The 20500-nt window shown below is 48.8% G+C and overlaps 1 protein-coding gene across 2 annotated transcripts in view; it reads left to right on the top strand.

Annotated features, from left to right (window-relative positions):
- Nucleotides 1-4508: 4508 nt before the first annotated feature.
- Nucleotides 4509-20500, top strand: part of CFAP74 (cilia and flagella associated protein 74) — a 365782-nt gene continuing 349790 nt past the window's right edge. For both annotated transcript variants that reach the window (XM_075327962.1, XM_075327961.1), the window contains exons 1-2: nucleotides 4509-4573; nucleotides 8477-8597. In XM_075327962.1, the coding sequence (XP_075184077.1) occupies nucleotides 8483-8597 (115 nt within the window). In that variant the 5' untranslated portion in view covers nucleotides 4509-4573; nucleotides 8477-8482. The remainder of the gene's footprint in view (nucleotides 4574-8476; nucleotides 8598-20500) is intronic.

Here is a 20500-nt window from a genome sequence, read left to right as displayed (position 1 = left end):
CATAGACTTACATTGCGCATCGAATATTCACAAATAGTCGAATAGTGGCGACCTATTCGTCGCATATGGGCGTAGCCGAATATTTGAGGTATTGGATCATCCCTAATACTGTTGCCCTGCTCTGTACAGCACAAGCCATCGGAGTATATCAGCTTCAAGTCTGCTTAGCAGACTAGTAAAAACAATAAAAAATGTAAAAAAAAGTCTTAAAAAATATGAAAAAAATAAAAAAACCCACAAACATTCAAATCATTCCCCTTTTGCAACATTGAAAATAAAACAATTAAAAACAAACAAACACATATTTGGTATCTGTGTGTTCAGACATACTCAGTCTGTCAAAAGAAAAAAAATAAATTAATCTGATTGGTACACAGCATGGTGAGAAAAAAAATAAAAATGCCAGAATTACAATTTTTTGGTTGCGTTAGCATTTTAATAAAATGCAATAACAGGCAATCGAAACATTATATCTACCCAAAAATGGTATAACTAAAAATGTCAGCTCAGGAAGCATAAAATAAGATTTAACACAGCCCCAGATCCCGAAGAATGACAACGCTACGGGTCTCGGAAAATGGCGACAAAATTCTTTTGACAAATTTCAGAATTTATTTTTCACCGCTTAAATAAAAAATAAACCTATACATGTTTAGTATCTATGAACGCGCACTGACCTGGGAGATCATACTGCCAGGTCAGTTTTACCATATAGTGAACATGGTACATAAAAAAGCCCCAATGATATTCCCCAAAACAATTGTGGAATACCATTTTTTTTTACAGTTTCACTGCACTTGGAATTTTTTTCCTGTTTTCCAGGCAGAATGAATGGTGTCATTCAATAGTACAACTCGTCCTGCAAACAAACAAGCTCTTATATGGTTATACTGACGGAATAAGAAAAAAGTTATGGCTCGTGGAAGAAGGGCAGGAAAAAAATGAAAAGCAGAAAATTGCCAGAGTTGAAGGAGTGATAAAACAAGTGACCTGACCATTCTTCAGGTGCCTTTTTCGGCACTGAAGACGTTCTATATTTTACAATATAAGTCAATGAGTAGCTTCACAAGACGTCTTTTTGAGCGTTTTTGCTTGAAAAAATGCTAACAGGGTTTCTTCATTGTTGAATAGAGTTAAAATAAAAAAAAAACAACCAAAAAAGAAAAAAAGACGTCACAAAATGGATGAAAACCCAAAGGTGGTGAATAATGTAGAAATAACATCAGGAAACAAGTAAAAAAAAACAAAAACAAAAAACCCCAACAAAAAACACCTTTTTTCAGGAAGGGGTGTCAGCGAAATACTAGGGACTTTTTTTTCTCAAAATTTTGACTTACGTATTACAAAATTGTGTAAAAATTGTGAGGGCAATACCAGGGACCTTATTTTCTCGTAACTTTGGAGTGTGTATTACAAAATTGTTAAAATTGTTAAAATTGTGAGGTAAATAACAGGGACCTTTTTTCTTGTAATTGTGGCATGCGGATTAAAAAATTGTGCAAAAATTATGAAGTAAATACCAGGGACCTGTTTTCTTGTAAAATAAAAAAAAAATCTTTATGTTTTATATGGCGCTAACATATTCCGCAGCGCTTCACATACATCAGGAACGCTGTCCCCATTGGGGCTCACAATCTATATTCCCTATTTGTATGTCTTTGGAGTGTGGGAGGAAACCCACACAAGCACGGGGAGAACATACAAACTCCTTGCAGATGTTGTCCTTGGTGGGATTTGAACTGAGGACCCCAGCACTGCAAGACTGCAGTGCTAACCACTGAGCCACCGTGCCGCCCATATTTCAGCGTGCATATTAAAAATTTTTGTAAAAACTCAGAGGGAAATACCAGAGACCTTCTTTCTCGTAATTTTGGCATGTGTATTAAAAATTGTCTAAAAAATTGTGAGGGATATACCAAGGGCTTTTTTTGTCATAATTTTGGAGTGTGTATTACAAAATTGTGTCAACAATTGTGTAAAAATTGTGAGGAAAATACCAGTGACCTATTTTCTTGTAATTTTGAAGAGCTTATTACAAAATTGTGTAAGAAATGGGAGGGAAATACCAGGGATCTTTTTTCTCTTAATTTTTGTGTGCGTATTACAAAATTGTGTAAAAAAAATGTGTAAAAATTGTGAGGGAAATACCAGGGACCTTTTTTTTGCAATTTTGATGTGCGTATTTCAAAATTGTGTCAAAAATTGTGTCAAAATTGTGAGGGAAATATCAGGGACCATTTCTCTTGTAATTTTGGCGTGCGTATTACATAATTGTTTAAAAACATTTGTAAAAATTGTGAGGGAAATACCAGGGATCTTTTTTCTCTTAATTTTGGTGTGCGTATTACAAAATTGTGTAAAAAAATGTGTAAAAATTGTGAGGGAAATACCAGGGACCTTTTTTTTGCAATTTTGATGTGCGTATTTCAAAATGGTGTCAAAAATTGTGTCAAAATTGTGAGGGAAATACCAGGGACCATTTTTCTTGTAATTTTGGCGTGTGTATTACATAATTGCTTAAAAACATTTGTAAAAATTGTGAGGGAAATACCAGGGATCTTTTTTCTCTTAATTTTGGGGTGCGTATTACAAAATTGTGTAAAAAACATTTGTCAAAATTGTGAGGGAAATACCAAGGGACCATTTTTCTTGTAATTTTGGTGTGCGTATTACAAAATTGTGTAAAAAAATGTGTAAAAATTGTGAGGGAAATACCAGGGACCTTTTTTTTGCAATTTTGATGTGCATATTTCAAAATGGTGTCAAAAATTGTGTCAAAATTGTGAGGGAAATACCAGGGACCATTTTTCTTGTAATTTTGGCGTGCGTATTACATAATTGTTTAAAAACATTTGCAAAAATTGTGAAGGAAATACCAGGGACCTTTTTTTTTGCAATTTTGATGTGCGTATTTCAAAATGGTGTCAAAAATTGCGTAAAAATTGTGAGGGAAATACCAGGGATCTTTTTTCTCTTAATTTTGGGGTGCGTATTACAAAATTGTGTAAAAAACATTTGTCAAAATTGTGAGGGAAATACCAGGGACCATTTTTCTTGTAATTTTGGTGTGCGTATTACAAAATTGTGTAAAAAAATGTGTAAAAATTGTGAGGGAAATACCAGGGACCTTTTTTTTGCAATTTTGATGTGCATATTTCAAAATGGTGTCAAAAATTGTGTCAAAATTGTGAGGGAAATACCAGGGACCATTTTTCTTGTAATTTTGGCATGTGTATTACATAATTGCTTAAAAACATTTGTAAAAATTGTGAGGGAAATACCAGGGATCTTTTTTCTCTTAATTTTGGGGTGCGTATTACAAAATTGTGTAAAAAACATTTGTCAAAATTGTGAGGGAAATACCAGGGACCATTTTTCTTGTAATTTTGGTGTGCGTATTACAAAATTGTGTAAAAAAATGTGTAAAAATTGTGAGGGAAATACCAGGGACCTTTTTTTTGCAATTTTGATGTGCATATTTCAAAATGGTGTCAAAAATTGTGTCAAAATTGTGAGGGAAATACCAGGGACCATTTTTCTTGTAATTTTGGCGTGCGTATTACATAATTGTTTAAAAACATTTGCAAAAATTGTGAAGGAAATACCAGGGACCTTTTTTTTTGCAATTTTGATGTGCGTATTTCAAAATGGTGTCAAAAATTGCGTAAAAATTGTGAGGGAAATACCAGGGATCTCTTTTCTCTTCGTTTTGGTGTGCGTATTACAAAATTGTGTAAAAAAAGTGTAAAAATTGTGAGGGAACTACCAGTGACCTTTTTTTTCTTGTAATTTTGATGTACGTATTACAAAAATTGTGTAACAAATTGTGTAAAAATCGTGAGGGAAATACCAAGAACCTTTTTTTTGTCTCGTAATTTTGGCGTGCGTATTAACAAAATGTGTAAAACATTTGAGGGAAATACCAGGGACCTTTTTTCTTGTACTTTGGCGGGCGTATTACAAAATTGTGTAAAAAAAATATGCGGGAAAAACCAGGGACCTTTCTTCTTGTAGTTTGAGTGCATATTAAAAAATTGTGTCAAAAAAATTGCCTTAAACATTGATTTGGCTTGGGTACTTAGTGCAATAAACTGTAACTATGCGAAATTTGACGCGTGTGTGTGAAACCACCATAAATATACACTTATGACATGTCAGTTGTGCTACTTATATTCTTCTTTTATTATAATGTATTCCTTTTTCTAAATATATCATTTATCACAGATGATTCTATCCGAGCAGCCTCCTCCATTCCCCTCACACAACACACTGCTGACACCCTGAGGTAACTGCATCTCCTCCGCCTGACATTGGACTGTACCATTCTCCTCCCTGGATATAAACACTGTTCCTTTTAATCATATTCATATAAAATGATATGGAACAAGAATGATATCAGACAACACTACGCAAAGTGTGCCGAATAATAGCGCAGACGGCTTTATTCACGCCGGATGATACCATTTTCTCCCCCTGCGCTCGATGGTTGCTCCCGTCGCCATGGTGACGCGTCCTTCCTCCCCGGGGAAGCAGGGGCCGGCGGAAGTTTGCAAGAAACACAAACTTTTATCAGGTAAAACTTTTCACAGCTTCGTATTTGCAGGAGTCTTTACCACAGGAGCCTTTTTCCTGCCGGGTTATATGTGGGGCGTCCATATTGCTGCAGTGCATGATTAATTAGTGTGCTAACATGTCGGATAACCCTTTCATTCCCAGTACATCCAGTAAAATAACCTGTAGAGTAGTGATGAGCGAGCATGCTTGTCACTACTCGGTACTCGCACGAGTATCACTGTACTCGGGCTACTCGGCGGGTACCGAGTAATTTCGCGATACTCGTGCTGTACTCGTGGTCTTCATGTTGGCGCTCTTTTGAGAGCCAGCCCTCATGCAGGGATTGGCTGGCAGACCGCAATGCCACAGCCCTGTTACTTGTGGAATTGCAGTGATTGGCCGGCCCTCACAGAATGACCGTGCCTTTAGCCCGACACTTCCCCTCTCGGCTACGGCCCCTCCCGCACTCCACTCCGCGTGTATATATATATGCACGCTTACACACACACGCACGTTTTTTTTTTTAATTTACAGTTTTATGGTTTCTACTAGTGATGAGCGAGTACTAAAAAGCTCGGGTGCTCGAGGCTCGGGCCGAGCATCCCAAGATACTCGTGTACTCGGCCCGAGCACCGAGCCCAATGTTATCCTATGGGAGACCCGAGTATTTTTGTGAAATGACCCCCGGCAGCATGTAGAAACCATAAAACTGTAAATTAAAAAAAAAAACGTGCGTGTGTGTGTAAGCGTGCATATATATATACACGCGGAGTGGAGTGCGGGAGGGGCCGTAGCCGAGCGGGGAAGTGTCGGGCTAAAGGCACGGTCATTCTGTGAGGGCCGGCCAATCACTGCAATTCCACAAGTAACAGGGCTGTGGCATTGCAGTGGTCTGCCAGCCAATCCCTGCATAAGGGCTGGCTCTAAAAAGAGCGCCAACATGAAGACCACGAGTACAGCACGAGTATCGCGAAATTACTCGGTACCCGCCGAGTAGCCCGAGTACAGTGATACTCGTGCGAGTACCGAGTAGTGACAAGCATACTCGCTCAACACTAGTTTCTACATGCTGCCGGTGGTCATTTCACAAAAATACTCGGGTCTCCCATAGGATAACATTGGGCTCGGTGCTCGGGCCGAGTACACGAGTATCTTGGGATGCTCGGCCCGAGCCTCGAGCACCCGAGCTTTTTAGTACTCGCTCATCACTACTGTAGAGATGACAGAAAGTTGCATTTGCAGATTTGGTAAGGGCTGGTAAATCATTGGTGCTTTGTTTTATGCTGGTGGATACATTCTTATGGTGGAATGCAGTGAAATTCCTTTAATCCAGCATCTAATAATCCAGAAAGTCGGTGGAGCAGCGCGGATCCCCACATCGAGTCCCCACCGGCTGCAGAAGACGCCCCACATTCAATCACAAATACATTTTTTTTCTTGTAATAACAATGATTTTTTAATTATATTATGTACGACTCGTTGCCTAGGTTACCGGCCACCTCTGCCGTCTTTCAGCAGTAGTCGTTTTTCTCGGCAAGGATTGGGCACTTGTAAGAGCTGCTCTGAGGGAGGTCAGATCCCTGGGTCTGGTCGGCTTCAGTGTCCTTGCACCTCTCCCATCAAACCAGAGAGTGCACAGTGTGGACCAGCGTCCGAACTGTCATGCATGTGGTCCAAACTGTCAGTCTTCAGGAGCGCACTGCCCTCTGGCAAATAGGAAGTCGGGGAGCGGTACCCTCCGAAAAATAGGAAGTTAAGGAGCGCTGCCCTCCGGCAAATAGGAAGCCGGAGAGAGGTGCCCTCCGCCAAATAGGAAGTCGGGGAGTGGTGCCCTCCGCAAGTAGAAAGTCGGGGAACGGTGCCCTCCGCCAAATAGGAAGTCAGAGAGTGGTGTCGTCCGCCAAATAGGAAGTCGGGAAGTGGTGTCCTCCGCCAAATAGAAAGTTGGGGAGTGGTGCCCTCCTCCAAATAGAAAGTCGGGGAGTGGTGCCCTCCGCCATATAGGAAATCAGGGAGCGGTGCCCTCCGCCAAATAGGAAGTCGGGGAGTGGTGCCCTCCGCCAAATAGGAAATCAGGGAGCGGTGCCCTCCGACAAACAGGAAGTCGGGGAGTGGTGCCCTCTGCCAACCAGGAAGTCGGGGAGCGGTGCCCACTGCCAAATAGGAAGTGGAGACAGAGCCCTCTGCCAAATAGGTAGTCGGGGTGCGGTACCCTCTGCCAAGTAGGAAGTCGGAGAGTGGTGCCCTCCGCCAAATAGGAAGTGGAGATGGAGCCCTCTGTCAAATAGGAAGTGGGGGTGCGGTGCCCTCTGCCAAACAGGAAGTTGGGAAGCGGTGCCCCCTGCCAAACAGGAAGTCGGGGAGCGGTGCTCTCTGCGAAACCTAAAGTCAAAGAACAGTACCTTCTGCCAAACAAGTCAGGGAGTGGTGCCCTCCACCAAACAGGAAGTCAGGGACTGGTGCCCTCTGCAAAACAGGAATTCAGGGAGCAGTGCCCTCTGCCAAACAGGAAGTTGTGGAGTGGTGCACTCAGCCAAAGGGTTCGGTTCCAGTTGCGTTTTGTACAGATGAGTGCCATCCGATAAAACATCAGCTTGCACTCGCACCAGTGCAAAATTATGGGGCAGTGTCCATCTACGATTGATTTCTCATACCAAAGCGGCATGCGGAATGAGTTGCAGCATGCTGTGTTTTGCAGCGAGTCTCGGCTCTCGCACCCCCATACAAGTCTATGGGAGCGTGTGAAACATCGCTCTGCACTCGCATGTAATATGAGTGCAGGGTGATATATGCAGAGACAGGCTAGGGAGGAGATGGGGAGAAAGTGCTCAATCTTCTCCGCAGCTGTCATACGATCACAACATGACATCACACTCGCAGCAGAGGGTCATTAGCATATCGCTTCTGATACTCTTGCATCGGAAGCTATACGCTAGTGGAACCGTACCCAAACAGTAACTTAGGGAGCAATGTTTTGCGCAAATGTTCTACAATTTTGCCTCCTTTCCCTGAAATTTGCACGCAAAATTTTGTGGCATTTTAGCACTAAAAAGTAGCAAAAGAAAAAAGTTAAACAAAAAAAAGAGTTTTTATGTTGTGCAAAATGCATGAACCAGATGCGTCATAAGGTAGAAGTAAAAAATAATCGTCAACAAATACCACAAGACAAAAAAATGAAACGTGACTTTAAAAAAACAAACCCGCAAATGATGAATGTGATACGTAGTAATACAAGTGCAATGGCCATGATTTATGTGTAGCCTAAGGCGGGCTTTGCACACTACGATATCGCAGGTGCGATGTCGGTGGGGTCAAATTGAAAATGACGCACTTCCGGCATCGCATGCGACATCGTAGTGTGTAAAGGCTCGATGATACGATTAACAAGCGCAAAAGCGTCGTAATTGTATCATCGGTGTAGCGTCGGCGTAATCCATAATTACGCTGACGCGACGGTCCGATGTTGTTCCTCGCTCCTGCGGCAGCACACATCGCTGTGTGTGAAGCCGCAGGAGCGAGGAACATCTCCTACCGGCGTCACCGCGGCTCCCGTAGGATATGCGGAAGGAAGGAGGTGGGCGGGATGTTTACATCCCGCTCATCTCCGCCCCTCCGCTCCTATTGGCCGCCTGCCGTGTGATGTCGCAGTGACGCCATACGACTTGCCCCCTTAATAAGGAGGCGGGTCGCCGGCCAGAGCGACGGTCGCAGGACAGGTGAGTCTATGTGAAGCTGCCGTAGCGATAATGTTCGCTATGGCAGTTATCACAAGGATATCGCAGTTGCGACGGGGGCGGGGACTATCGCGCTCGGCATCGCAGCATCGGCTTGCGATGTCGTAGTGTGCAAAGTGCCCCTAGGAGTCTTTGTTTTGCCATTTTGGATGTATAATTTCCTTTTTTGATTATTTCTCTTTGTACAGGCGACTATGTCTTTAGATATGGAAGATTCGGTCATTTTAGAAAGTTCACAGGATGAAGCAGAGATGGAAGAAGAGGAAATCCCACCAGACTCCTTCTGGACTCAGGAGGAGTTCATTAAAGGTGATGCGCCATGTTCAGAGCTGTGTTGATATTTTTTTTTAATTTTTTTATGTTTTTTCAGCCTTTGTAAGTCCATGTGATCAGTAACAAAATGCATTTGGATGTCAGAAAATAGAGTCCTCCCAATCGGGTTCCTATCTGGTAACCGGAGGGGAAATCTGCACGATAGCGCAGTCGCGGTAAAAAATGGCTTGGCTACAAAACGCATCAAAAATGCATCATTTACTTTGCAGTTTTCTTGCTTTAAAGGGAACCTGTCACCACTTTTTTTGGCTATAAGCTGCGGCCACCACCACCGGGCTCTTATATACAACATTCTAACATGCTGTATATAAGAGCTCAGGCCGCTGTGACTACCTTAAAAACACTTTATAATACTTACCTAACGGTCACGTTGAGGTGCAATTGGGTCACGGAGGCGTCTCCGTTGTCCGGTGCTGGCGCCGCCCTTTTGGCCATCTTCGTCCTCCTTCTTCTGAAGCCGCGGTGCATGACAGGTCCGACGTCATCCACACTCGCCGGCATTCAGGTCCTGAGCAGGGCAGATCAAAGTATTGTTGTGCGCCTGCGCAGGACCAGCAAGTGTGTATGACGTAGACGCGTCATGCACCGCGGCTTCAGAAGAAGGAGGACGAAGATGGCTTCGAGAGTGAGGCAGATGCTTCTTCAAAGAAGTTCCTTTCTGGGCTCCCTTTTGCTGGGACCAGACTATTCGGTGAATAACTGGATGAAATTATTAAGAAAGCGTCTGGCAGGAAGAGTACTTCCATGCCACAAACCAGGAAACCTGTCCAGGGCAGGAACCAGTCGAGGTTTCGTTCCTTTCGTTCCTCTAACTGGTCGTCCTCTAAGCCCTCTGCCTCGTCCACTAACTCAGCCAAGGACCGTGGACCAACTGGCGCACGAAGCCGCGTCCTCGGAAGACCGCAGGAGCTGCTGCCACTAAGGCAGCCTCCTCTTGACTATCTGGCCGCGCCAGCAACGTCCTTGGTCGGTGGCAGGCTCTCCCACTTTGGCGACGTGTGTTTTCAACACGTCTCCGATCAGTGGGTGCGGGATATCATCTCCCACGGCTACAGGATAGAATTCTCTTCCAGCCCGCCAAACAGATTTTTTCTGTCAACTCCCCCCTGCTCCAAGGCCGCCGCCTTCTCGCAGGCCGTGGCATCCTTGCAGGCCAACGGAGTAATTTTACCGGTTCCCGACTGGGAACGGTTCTGAGATTTCTACTCAAATCTCTTCCTAGTCCCCGAAAGGGACGGTGCCTTCCGACCTGGATCTCAAGCTTCTCAACCAGCAGTTCAGGTGCGGCATTTCGCATGGAGTCTCTGCGATCAGTCATTGCCTCAATGACCCAGGGAGATTTCCTGGCATCCATCGACATCAGAGATGCCTATCTGCATATGCCAATTGCAGTTTCACACCAGCGTTGGCTACGTTTTGCAATCGGGGAGGAACATTTCCAATCGTGGCTCTTCCCTTGAGGTTAGCCACGACCCCTCGAGTATTCTCAAGGCCATGGCAGCAGTGGTTGCGGTTCTGCACCTCCTGGGGTTGGCAGTGATCCCGTTTTCCTGGACGGCCTTCTAGTCAAGGCTTCATCCAGTGCAGACTGTCAGCGGAGTACCTCGCTCACTCTCGCCACTCTAGCCAATTCAGGTGACTTGTCTTTCTGTCCAAGTCCACTCTGACTCCGCTCACGTACCCAGGGATGCAATTCGAGACTCTGCCGGCACTTGTGAAGCTGCCCTTAGTCAAACAGCAGTCCCTCCTCTGGCGGTGCGCTCTTTGCTGAGGCCCCGCCGTCGTTCCATTAGGCACCTAATGCAGGTGTTGGGTGGCGTCAATACAAGCGGTTCCCTTGCCCAGTTCCTTCTGCGTCCTCTGCAGCTGGACATTTTCCGCTGTTGGAACTAGCGGACTTACTCCTTCCACGGGTTGGTGGCTCTGTCGCCACAGACCAAGGGCTCCTTTCTGTGGTGGCTTCGGCCCCTCTCTCTTCAGAGACGCTCCTTCCTGGCTCCGTCCTGGGTGATCCTCACCACGGATGCCAGTCTATCCGGCTGGGGAGCAGGATATCTCCACCACGGAGCGCAGGGCTCTTGGACTTCGGCCGAATCAGCCCTCTCGATCAATGTGCTGGAAATCAGAGCTGTGCTTCTAGCTCTCTTAGCCTTTCACCTCCTGTTGGCGGCCAAGCACATTCGAGTCCAGTCAGACAACGCGACAGCGGTTGCCTACATCAACCACCAGGGCGGGACACTCAGCCGCCTGGCAAGATTGGAGGTTCAACGAATCCTTCCATGGACGGAGGCCTCCAAGTCCTCCATATCCGCAGTCCACATCCCAGACGTGGAAACCTGGGAGGCAGATTATCTCAGCCGTCAAACCGTGGACAGAGGCGAGTGGGCTCTGCATCCGGCAGTGTTTCGGTCAATCTGCAGCAAGTGGGGCTCTCCGGACGTGGATCTTCGCTCCCACGATCCTCAGGCTTTTGCAGCAGACGCGCTGGTTCAAGATTGGTCCCAGTTTCGTCTGTCTTACGTGTTTCCCCCTCTAGCTCTTGCCCAGAGTCCTGCGCAAGATCACAATGGAGGGCCGTCGGGTCATTCTCATTGCTCCAGACTGACCCAGGCGAGCTTGGTACCCTGGCCTGCTCCGTCTGTCCGTAGAGGTGCCGTGACATCTCCCGGACCGTCCAGACCTTCTTTCTCAAGGTCCGTCTTTCCGCCAGTATTCTGCGGCTCTCAGATTGACGACGTGGCTTTTGAGTCCTGGATCTTGACGACTTCTGGTATTCCTCCTGAAGTCATCTCCATTATGACTCGGGCTCGGAAGTATTCCTTGGCCAAAATCTTTCACAGGACCTGGAAAATTTTCCTGTCCTGGTGCCGCTCTTCCGGCCATGCTTCTTGGCCTTTTTTCCTTGCCGACCCTCCTGTCCCTTCTACAGGCCGGTCTGCAGCTAGGACTATCCCTCAATTCCCTCAAGGGACAGGTCTCGGCTCTGTCAGTGTTGTTCCAGCGGCGTATCGCCCGGCTGGCTCAGGTGTGCTCCTTCATGCAGGTCGCATATCACATCTCTCTGCCTTACCGGCGGCCCTTGGAGCCCTGGGACCTTAATCCGGTCCTCACGGCTTCTAGAAACCCCCCTTTGAGCCTCTTAGGGCGGTTTCTTTGTCTTGTCTTTCACAGAAAGTGGTTTTTCTAGTGGCCATAACTTCTCTCGGGAGAGTCTCTGATTTGGCTGCACTCTCTTCGGAGTCGCCTTTTTCTTTTGGTTTTTTATCAAGGCAAGGTGGTTCTCCGTCCGACTCCGGACTTTCTCCCTAAGGTGGTTTCTCCTTCCACCTTAACCGGGACATTTCCCTGCCTTCCTTTTGGTCGGCTCCTGTTCATCGCTTTGAAAAGGCGTTGTATTCTCTGGATCTGGTGCGGGCGCTCCGGATCTATGTGTTTCGCACCGCTGCTCTTAGGCGGTGCACCTCTCCTCTGTGCTGACCACTGGTCGGCGTAAGGGCCTCTCGGCTTCTAAGCCGACCCTACCTCGTTGGATTGGGTCGGTCTTTTCGATGCCTACCAGTGTACTCAAGTGCCTCCCCCGCCGGGGATCAAGGCACACTTGACCAGAGCTATCGGTGCCTCTTGGGTTTTCAGGCACCAGGCTACAGCTCAGCAGGTCTGTCAGGCTGCCACTTGGTGCAGTCTGCATACTTTTTCGAAGCACTACCAAGTGCATGCTCATGCTTCGGCAGATGCGAGCTTGGGCAGACGCATCCTTCAGGCTGCTGTCGCCCATTTGTGAAGTTAGGTTTTGCGTACTTCTCAGTTTTCTGTTTATTCCCACCCATGGACTGCTTTGAGACGTCCCATGGTCTGGGTCTCCCATAAGGAACGATGAAGAAAAAGAGAATTTTGTTTACTTACCGTAAATTCTTTTTCTTATAGTTCCGACATGGGAGACCCAGCACCCTCCCTTTGCCTGTTGGCAGTTTTCTTGTTCCGTGTGTTTTCACCGGCTGTTGTTGTAGACAGAGGCTCCGGTTGTTCCGGGTTTTGCTCTGTTTTTACTTGTAGGTGGATGTCCTCCTTCAGCTTTTGCACTAAACTGGCTGTATTTGGTGATCCAGGGGGTGTATATGCTAGGAGGGAGGAGCTACACTTTTTAGTGTAGTACTTTGTGTGTCTTCCGGAGGCAGAAGCTATACACCCATGGTCTGGGTCTCCCATGTCGGAACTATAAGAAAAAGAATTTACGGTAAGTAAACAAAATTCTCTTTTTGTTAGTTTTCATAGGGCGCCATTCAAAAACTAGTCCGGGGGTAAAAAAAAAGCCTTCTGTATAAACAAGAATATGGATTTTCTTTATCGTTCCTATGGGAGACCCAGACCATGGGTGTATAGCTACTGCCTCCGGAGGACACACAAAGTTACTACACTCAAAACGTGTAGCTCCTCCCTCCTAGCATATACACCCCCTGCTAGCCAGTCCTAGCCAGTTTAATGCTTTGTGTTTCAGGAGGTCACACACACATGCATTCTCTGATTTTGATTTTTGATTTTTCCTTTTGGACAAAGATTTGGAAGAAAAGCGGGTCCAGTCTGGACTCCCAGCATGTCCCTTCTCACCCCACTGGGCGGTGCTGTTAAGGTTGATTTCAGGGCTGTATCCCTTTCATGCCGCGCTCCTTCACCATCCCATGCTGGGGCTCTGGCTTGAAGTGGGAGCCAACACGGTTCTCACTGCTTTGCAGGAGACCGGTCTCCATCCGTAGCCCTTTTGCAGGACCCTGCTGGACGGAGCTATCATCCCCCAGGAACCTGGCAACCTGCGTCTCAAGCTAAGTATATGAGACGTTATTACCACAGAAAGTGGTCTTTCCAGGGGTCCTTTATGTTTATTTATTGGGGGAGTGTGTTTTATGTTTGGTGTTAACATTTCCGGTCGGTTCTCCAGTTTTCACTGGAGAACCGCGCCGATGGTGCCTGCACGCCGGCCGCATGTTTTACTCTAGGCCCCGGCTTCGCCTGAGGCCTAGTTTCGGTTTCCACTGTCTCTGCATGTCAGTCTTGCAGAGAGGCAGTGTAGCTCCGCCCAGCGGCTGCGCAGCACAAGGGAAGGGACACTCCTCATTGAGGAAGGATTCCCTCCCCTGGCTACCTCACTGAGGGAATCCTTTTGCCGCTCTAAGAGTAGGCCCCGCCCCCTCTCCTCGCTCCGGTCGCCATTTTCTCGGCGTTCTCTGTGCCTGCATAGGCACAGAGATTCCACAGTGTGACAAGTGGGGACCTGGGCTGAGGGACCAGGGGGCACAGACATGTCTGTTTAAACGATTGGCAGCCACAACCTCCGGTTGTGCAGCTGCTTGTTTTATCGGTTTATATATGCTGGGGGCCAGTCTTGACAGAGCCCCCACCTCTGCAGCATGTCTCACAGAGCAGGGCTGCAGGTTGTTTTTATTATGCACTGCAGGTAGTCTCGTACGGCTGTACCGAGCTCATAACCATGGTGGCCCCTCAGCTTGGAGGCAGAGCCGAATGATTGCTAATTAGTGGCCCCTCCATCTGCTCCGGTTTCGGTGGCTGACCACTGAGGGAATCCTATTTCCAGGGGTCGGCTGTCCTGGCATCTGCTGAGCATGCAGCTCCCCTCTCAGGGCGTTTTCTGCTTCAGCTCGCTCAATAAAGCTCACAAAGGACTCTCCTTCTGGGCTCAGACCCCGTCCTCCTGACAGGGAGACGCAGGGTCCCCTGTCCTTCCCCGTCCCGCAGCTCCGATTACGAGCTGACTCACTGGACGAGGAGGATGTCTCTACCAGGGGCTCGGACGCTACTTTATGTACATTGATCCGTCCGTACGTGACGCAGAGCCGAATGATTGGATTGCGTCCATTATACTTGTACTGGACCTCCATCCGCCCGTATCAGGGGAGTATTCCCCACTGGCAGAAAGGCATCAGTATACCTTTAACAGGACGAGGAGTGTGTTCTTTAACCACTCCAGTTTTCAGCCTGCTGCGTCCAAGCTCACAGCCTGTCCTGCAGACCCCAAAGCGGGGTTCTGCGGCCTGTTTCCCCCTCCCATCAGAGGTGGTCAAGGAGTGTACTCATTCGCCAAACGTGGCCCCTCCAGTGTCCAGACTTTCAGCCCGGATAGTTGTATCAGTGGCTGACGGCACCTCTATAGGGCTCCCACGGTACATTAATTTTGTACTGGACCCCAATCCGCCGGAGTTACCTTACCTAGGAGAACACAAAGTGTGTTCCTTAACCACTCCAGTTTTCAGGCCCCTGTGACCAAGCCCAGGGTCCGCTCTGACAGTCGCTTCCCATGAAGCGTGATTCTGAGGACTGTGTTTCCCCTGTCCACCAATGGTGGTCAAGAAGTGGGCTCAGTCACCTCAGGTGGCTCAGCCCGGACCATTATGTCAGTGGCTGATAGCTCCTCACTTAAGGTTTTGCGGTCCGCCCGGTTGTCCTTGGGCCAAGTCGGTATTGGGGCGGCAGCAGCTTCGTTCTCCTCAGCTTTACGGCAGTGCGGTTCTTTTGTACCTTCTCTGCTTGTCTGGAGGAGATGCATTCCCTCACAGGGACTCTATGCCCAAAACGGTTGCCTGAACTTCCAGACTTCAGTCTTTTCATCCTATGCCAGGTCTGCCATGCTGGACACCGCACGGCGGTGGTCTTGGCTACTTTCCTCGCTATCCGCAGGCTCCTGTGGCTTCGGTAATGGAAAGCAGATGCCTCTATAGGGGTTACTTGCTGGGCTCCCTTTTGGTGGGACCAGTCTCTTCGGAACCAACTGGATGAAATTCAGGAAGCTCTTGGCGGGGAGAGTTCTTCCTTGCCACAAACCTAAACCAGGGAACCTGTCCAGGACAGGAATCAGTTGAGGTTTTGGTGGTTTCCGTTCCTCCATCTGATCGTCCTCTAGCTCGGCCTTGGTTCATAGAACCAAATAGCTTGAAGCTGCGTCTTCAAAAGACCGCAGGAGATGCTACCACGGAGTCAGCTTCCTCCGAGCTATCTAGCCACGCCAACCACCTCCTTGGTCGGTGGCAGGCTCTCTCCACTTGGCGACGTATGGTTCTACCACGTCTCCGTTCAGTGGGGGCGGGATCATATCTCCCATGGCTACAGGATGGATTTCTGTCCACCCGCCAAACAGATTTTTTTCTGTCACCTCCCGGCTCCAAGGCCGCCGCCTTCTCACAGGCCGTGGCATTTCTTGCAGGCCAATGGAGTAATTGTACCGGTTCTCGACTGGGAACGGTTCTGAGATTTTTGTTCAAATCTATTTCTAGTCCCCGAAGAGGGCGGTGCCTTCTGACCTAGATCTTTAGCTTTTTCAGCATGGTCAGGTGTGGCATTTTCACATGGAGCCTCGGTCTTGTTCCGTGTGTTTTTTTCACCGGATCAATCAAGAACCCAAGGAGATTCCCTAGCAGCCATCGGCATCAGAGATTCTTTTCGGCAGGGGTCAATCGCAGTTTCACACCAGCGTTGACTACGTTTTGCCATCGGAGTGGTCCAATTCGTGGCTCTTCCCTTGGGGTTAGCCACGGCCCCTCGAGTATTCTCATTGGGGCTGCTGTGATTAAGGTCCTGCACCCCTAGGGATTGGCAGTGATCGTTTGCCCTGGACGGCCTTCTTCTCGGGGCTTCATCCAGTGCAGACTCTTAGCAGAGTACTTCGCTTACTCTCGCCACTCTAACCTATTCGGGTGGCTTGTCATTCTGTTCAAGTCCACTCTGACTTCGAACCAGAGGTTCTCAGGGACGCAATTCGAGACTGTCGGCTCTTGTGAAGCTGCTCTTAGTCGATCAGTAGTCCCTCCGCTGGCGGTCGACGTCGTTCTATCAGACACCAAATACAGGTGCTGGTCAGACGGTGGCGTCAATGGAAGCGATTCCTTGCCCAGTTTCTCCTGCGTCCTCTGAGACTGGATGTTTTCCGCTGTACATGCGAACTCCCTCCTTCCACGGGGTGGTGGCTTTGCCACTGACCAGGGGCTCGTTTTCAGTGGTGGTTTCGGCCACTCTGTCTCAGGGACGCTCCTTCCTGGCCCCGTCCCGGGTGATCCTCACCAGGGTGCTGATCTTTCCGCCTTGGGAGCAGTATATCTCCACCGTGGAGCGCAGGGCGCTTGGACTCTGTCCGCATCAGCCCTCTGGATCAATAGGCTGGAAATCAGAGCTCTTTTTCTAGCTCTCTAAGCCTTCACCATCTGTTGGCGGCTAGGCACATTCGAGTCCAGTCGGAAAACGTGACAGCGTTTTCCTACATCGACTTCCAGGGCGGGACACTCAGCCGCCTGGCAATCTTGGCGCCTCAACATTCTTCAGTGGACAAGGGACTCCTAGTCCACCGTATCCGCAGCCCACATCCTAGATGTCAAAACTGCGAGGCAGACTATTTCAGCTGTCCAACCGTGGTCCACAATCCTCAGGTTTTGCGGTAGACACACTGGCTCATGTTTGATCCCAGCTTCGTCTCTACCTCTTGCCCAGAGTCCTGCGCAAGATCAGTAAAGGGGGCTGTCGGGTCATTCTCTTACTCCAGACTGACCCAGGCAGGCTTGGTACCCTGACCTGCTCCTTTTGTCCGTTAGGTTGCCATGGCATCTTCCGGACCGTCCAGACCTTTTCTCAAAAGGTCCGTTTTTTCCGTCAGAATTCTGGATTCTCAGATTGACGGCGTAGCTATTGAGTCCTGGATCTTGGCGACTTCTGGTATCCTTCCTGAAGTCATCTCCGCTATGACTCGAGCTCCAAAGTGTCCTTGGACCTTTTTAGCCTTGCCGACCCACCTGTCCCTTCCACAGTCCGGTCTACAGCTAAGACTATCCCTCATTAAGGGACAGGTCTCGGCTCTGTCAGTATGTGCCAGCGGCGTATCGTCCGGCTGGCTCCGGTGCGCTCCTTTAAGGGCGCATCTCACATCATTCCGCCTTTCCGGCGGCCTATGGAGCCCTAGGACCTTAATCCGGTCCTCCCGGTTCCCGGAAACCCCCCTTTGCGCCTCTTAGGGAGGTTTCTTTGTTTCATATTTCACAGAAAGTAGTCTTTCTAGTGGCTATAATTTCCCGCCAGGGAGTTCTGGCGGCACTTTCTCTGAGTCACCCCCTTTTTTTTGGTCTTTTGCATCAAGACAAGGTGGTCTCCGTCCGACTCCGGACTTTTTTCCCTAAGGTGGTTACAGCTTCCACCTTATCCGGGGCAATTTTCCTGCCTTCCTTTTGTCCGGCTCCTGTTCATCGCTTTGAGGAAGCGTTGCATATCCTGGATCTGGTGCGGGCGCCCCGGATCTATGTGTCTCGCACCGCCGTTATTAGGCGGTGCACCTCTCTCTAGTACTGACTGCTAGTCAGCGTAGCGGTCTCTCGGCATCTAAGCCGACCCTGGTTCGTTGGCTTAGGTCGGCCATTTCCGAGGCCTACAAGTGTACTCAAGTGCCTTCCCCGCCGGGGATTAGAGCACATTTGATCAGACCTGTCGGTGCCTTTTGGGCTTTCACGCCAGGCTACGGCTCAGTAGGTCTGTCAGACTGCAGCTCGAATTAGTCTGCATACTTTTTCGAAGCTCTATCCAAGGCATGCTCTTGCTTTGGCAGACGCGGGTTTGGGCAGACGCATCTTTCAGGCGTCTGTCGCCCATTTGTGAAGTTGGGTTTGCCTGCTTCTCAGTTGTCTGTTTATTCCCACCCATGGACTGCTTTTGAACGTCCCATGGTCTGGGTCTCCCATAGGAACGATAAAGAAAAAGAGAATTTTGTTACTTACCGTAAATTCTTTTTCTTATAGTTCCGTCATGGGAGACCCAGCACCCTCCCTATTGCCTGTTGGCAGGTTTCTTGTTCCGTGTGTCTTCACCGGCTGTTATTGTTGTAGACAGAGGTTCCGGTTCTTCCGGATTTTACTCTGTCTCTTCTTGTGGGTGGATGTCCTCCTTCAGCTTTTGCACTAAACTGGCTAGGACTGGCTAGCAGGGGGTGTATATGCTAGGAGGGAGGAGCTACACGTTTTGAGTGTAGTAACTTTGTGTGTCCTCCGGAGGCAGTAGCTATACACCCATGGTCTGGGTCTCCCATGACGGAACTATAAGAAAAAGAATTTACGGTAAGTAACAAAATTCTCTTTTTCTTCATCGTTCCTATGGGAGACCCAGACCATGGGTGTATAGCTTCTGCCTCCGGAGGACACACAAAGTACTACACTAAAAAGTGCAGCTCCTCCCTCCGGGCTATATACACCCCCTGGATGACAATCTAACCAGTTCAATGCTTTGTGTTCAGGAGGTCACACACACACATGCATTCTCTGATTTTTAATTTTTAATATTTTTTCAAAGATTTGGAAGAAAAGCGGGTCCAGTCTGGACTCCCTGCATGTCCCTTCTCACCCCACTGTGTCGGCGGTGCTGTTAAGGTTGACTTTACAAGGCTGGAGCCTTCACATGCCGCGCTCCTTCACCATCCCTCGGGCTCTGGCTTGAAGTGGGAGCCATCACGGTTCTCTCTGCTTTGCAGGAGACCGGTCTCCATCCGCAGCCCTGTCAGGATCCTGCCGGACGGAGCGTTTAATCCCCCTCCCAGGGACTTGGCCCTGCGTCTCAAAGCTAAGTATTGAGACATTTTTCAGGGGTCCCGGGTACATTTATTAGGGGGAGAGTGTGTCTTTTGACTGTACTGTGAATTCCGGCCGGTTCTCTGGATTTATCCTGAGAACCGCGCCGACGGTGCCTGCTCGTCGGCCGCATGTAAAAATCTAGGCCCCGGCTTCAGTTGCGGCCTAGTTTCGTTTTCAGCTTCCCCAGCATGTCAGTCATGCAGGGGAGCAGGGCGGCGCCGCCCACCGGCCGTTCAGCATAGGGGAGGACACTCCTTTCTGAGGAGATGTTCCCTCCCCTGTATCTCTCCTTGGCCCTCCGGTTCCCGCTCTTGGGCTAATCTCCACCCCCCCTCCTCACTCCAGCACCATTTTCTCAGCGTTCACATGCTGATCGGCGCTGGCTGCTGCAGCTGCTGCATCGCTTCACTGGGGGTCCGAGCTGTGGAATCCGGAGGGCACACAGGAATCGGTCTGGTAAGCCACAACCTCTGGTTGTGGGCTTTTATTATACACTCTCAGGGGGTCATTCTACAGGACTGTATTCTTTACTGCAGAGTCTCCACCTCAGCAGCATGTCTGTCACTAGGAGCAAGAAGGCTGCTAAGCTGTACGCTATATGCACTGCATGTCAGCTCATTCTGCCAGAACCGAGCACATATCCACATTGTGATGCCTGCTCTAACATGGTGGTGCCTCAGCCTGGAGCCTCCTCAGGGGTCCCTCCGGCTGATCCGGCCCCGGTGGCTGAACCCCCGGCTTGGGTAGCATCTTTTTCCAGAGCTATTTCCCAGTCTTTTGCAGACTCTATGGGACAGCTGTCCCGGACTCTGCTGACCATGCATCAGCCCCCTTCTCAGGGCGCCTCTGCTGCTCCGAGCTCTGCAGAGCTCTCAGAGCATGTTTTAGGACCCCGTCCTCCTAAACGGAGACGCAGGGACCCTTCTCCTTCCTCGTCCCACGGCTCTGATTCACGAGCTGAGGTACAAGGCGAGGAAGATACTTTTACTGTGGGCTCAGACGCTACCTCTATGTATCCCATTGACTTATCTGAGGGTGATGCGGATGTTAGTGACTTGATTGCATCCATTAACTCCGTACTGAACCTCAATCCACCAGTGTCAGAGGAACAAGCCTCTCTGGTAGAAATACACCAGTTTACCTCTCCTAAGAGAGCTAGGAGTACGTTTTTTAACCACTCCAGTTTTCAGACCACTGTTACCAAGCCCAGGGCCTGTCCTGACAAACGCTTTCGAAAGCGTGGCTCTGATGACCGTTTTCCCTTTCCACCTGAGG

This window comes from Anomaloglossus baeobatrachus, chromosome 11 (assembly GCF_048569485.1).
Source record: "Anomaloglossus baeobatrachus isolate aAnoBae1 chromosome 11, aAnoBae1.hap1, whole genome shotgun sequence".
In the NCBI taxonomy this organism is placed as follows: Eukaryota; Metazoa; Chordata; class Amphibia; order Anura; family Aromobatidae; genus Anomaloglossus; species Anomaloglossus baeobatrachus.
This window is presented reverse-complemented; position numbering and strand designations above follow the sequence as displayed.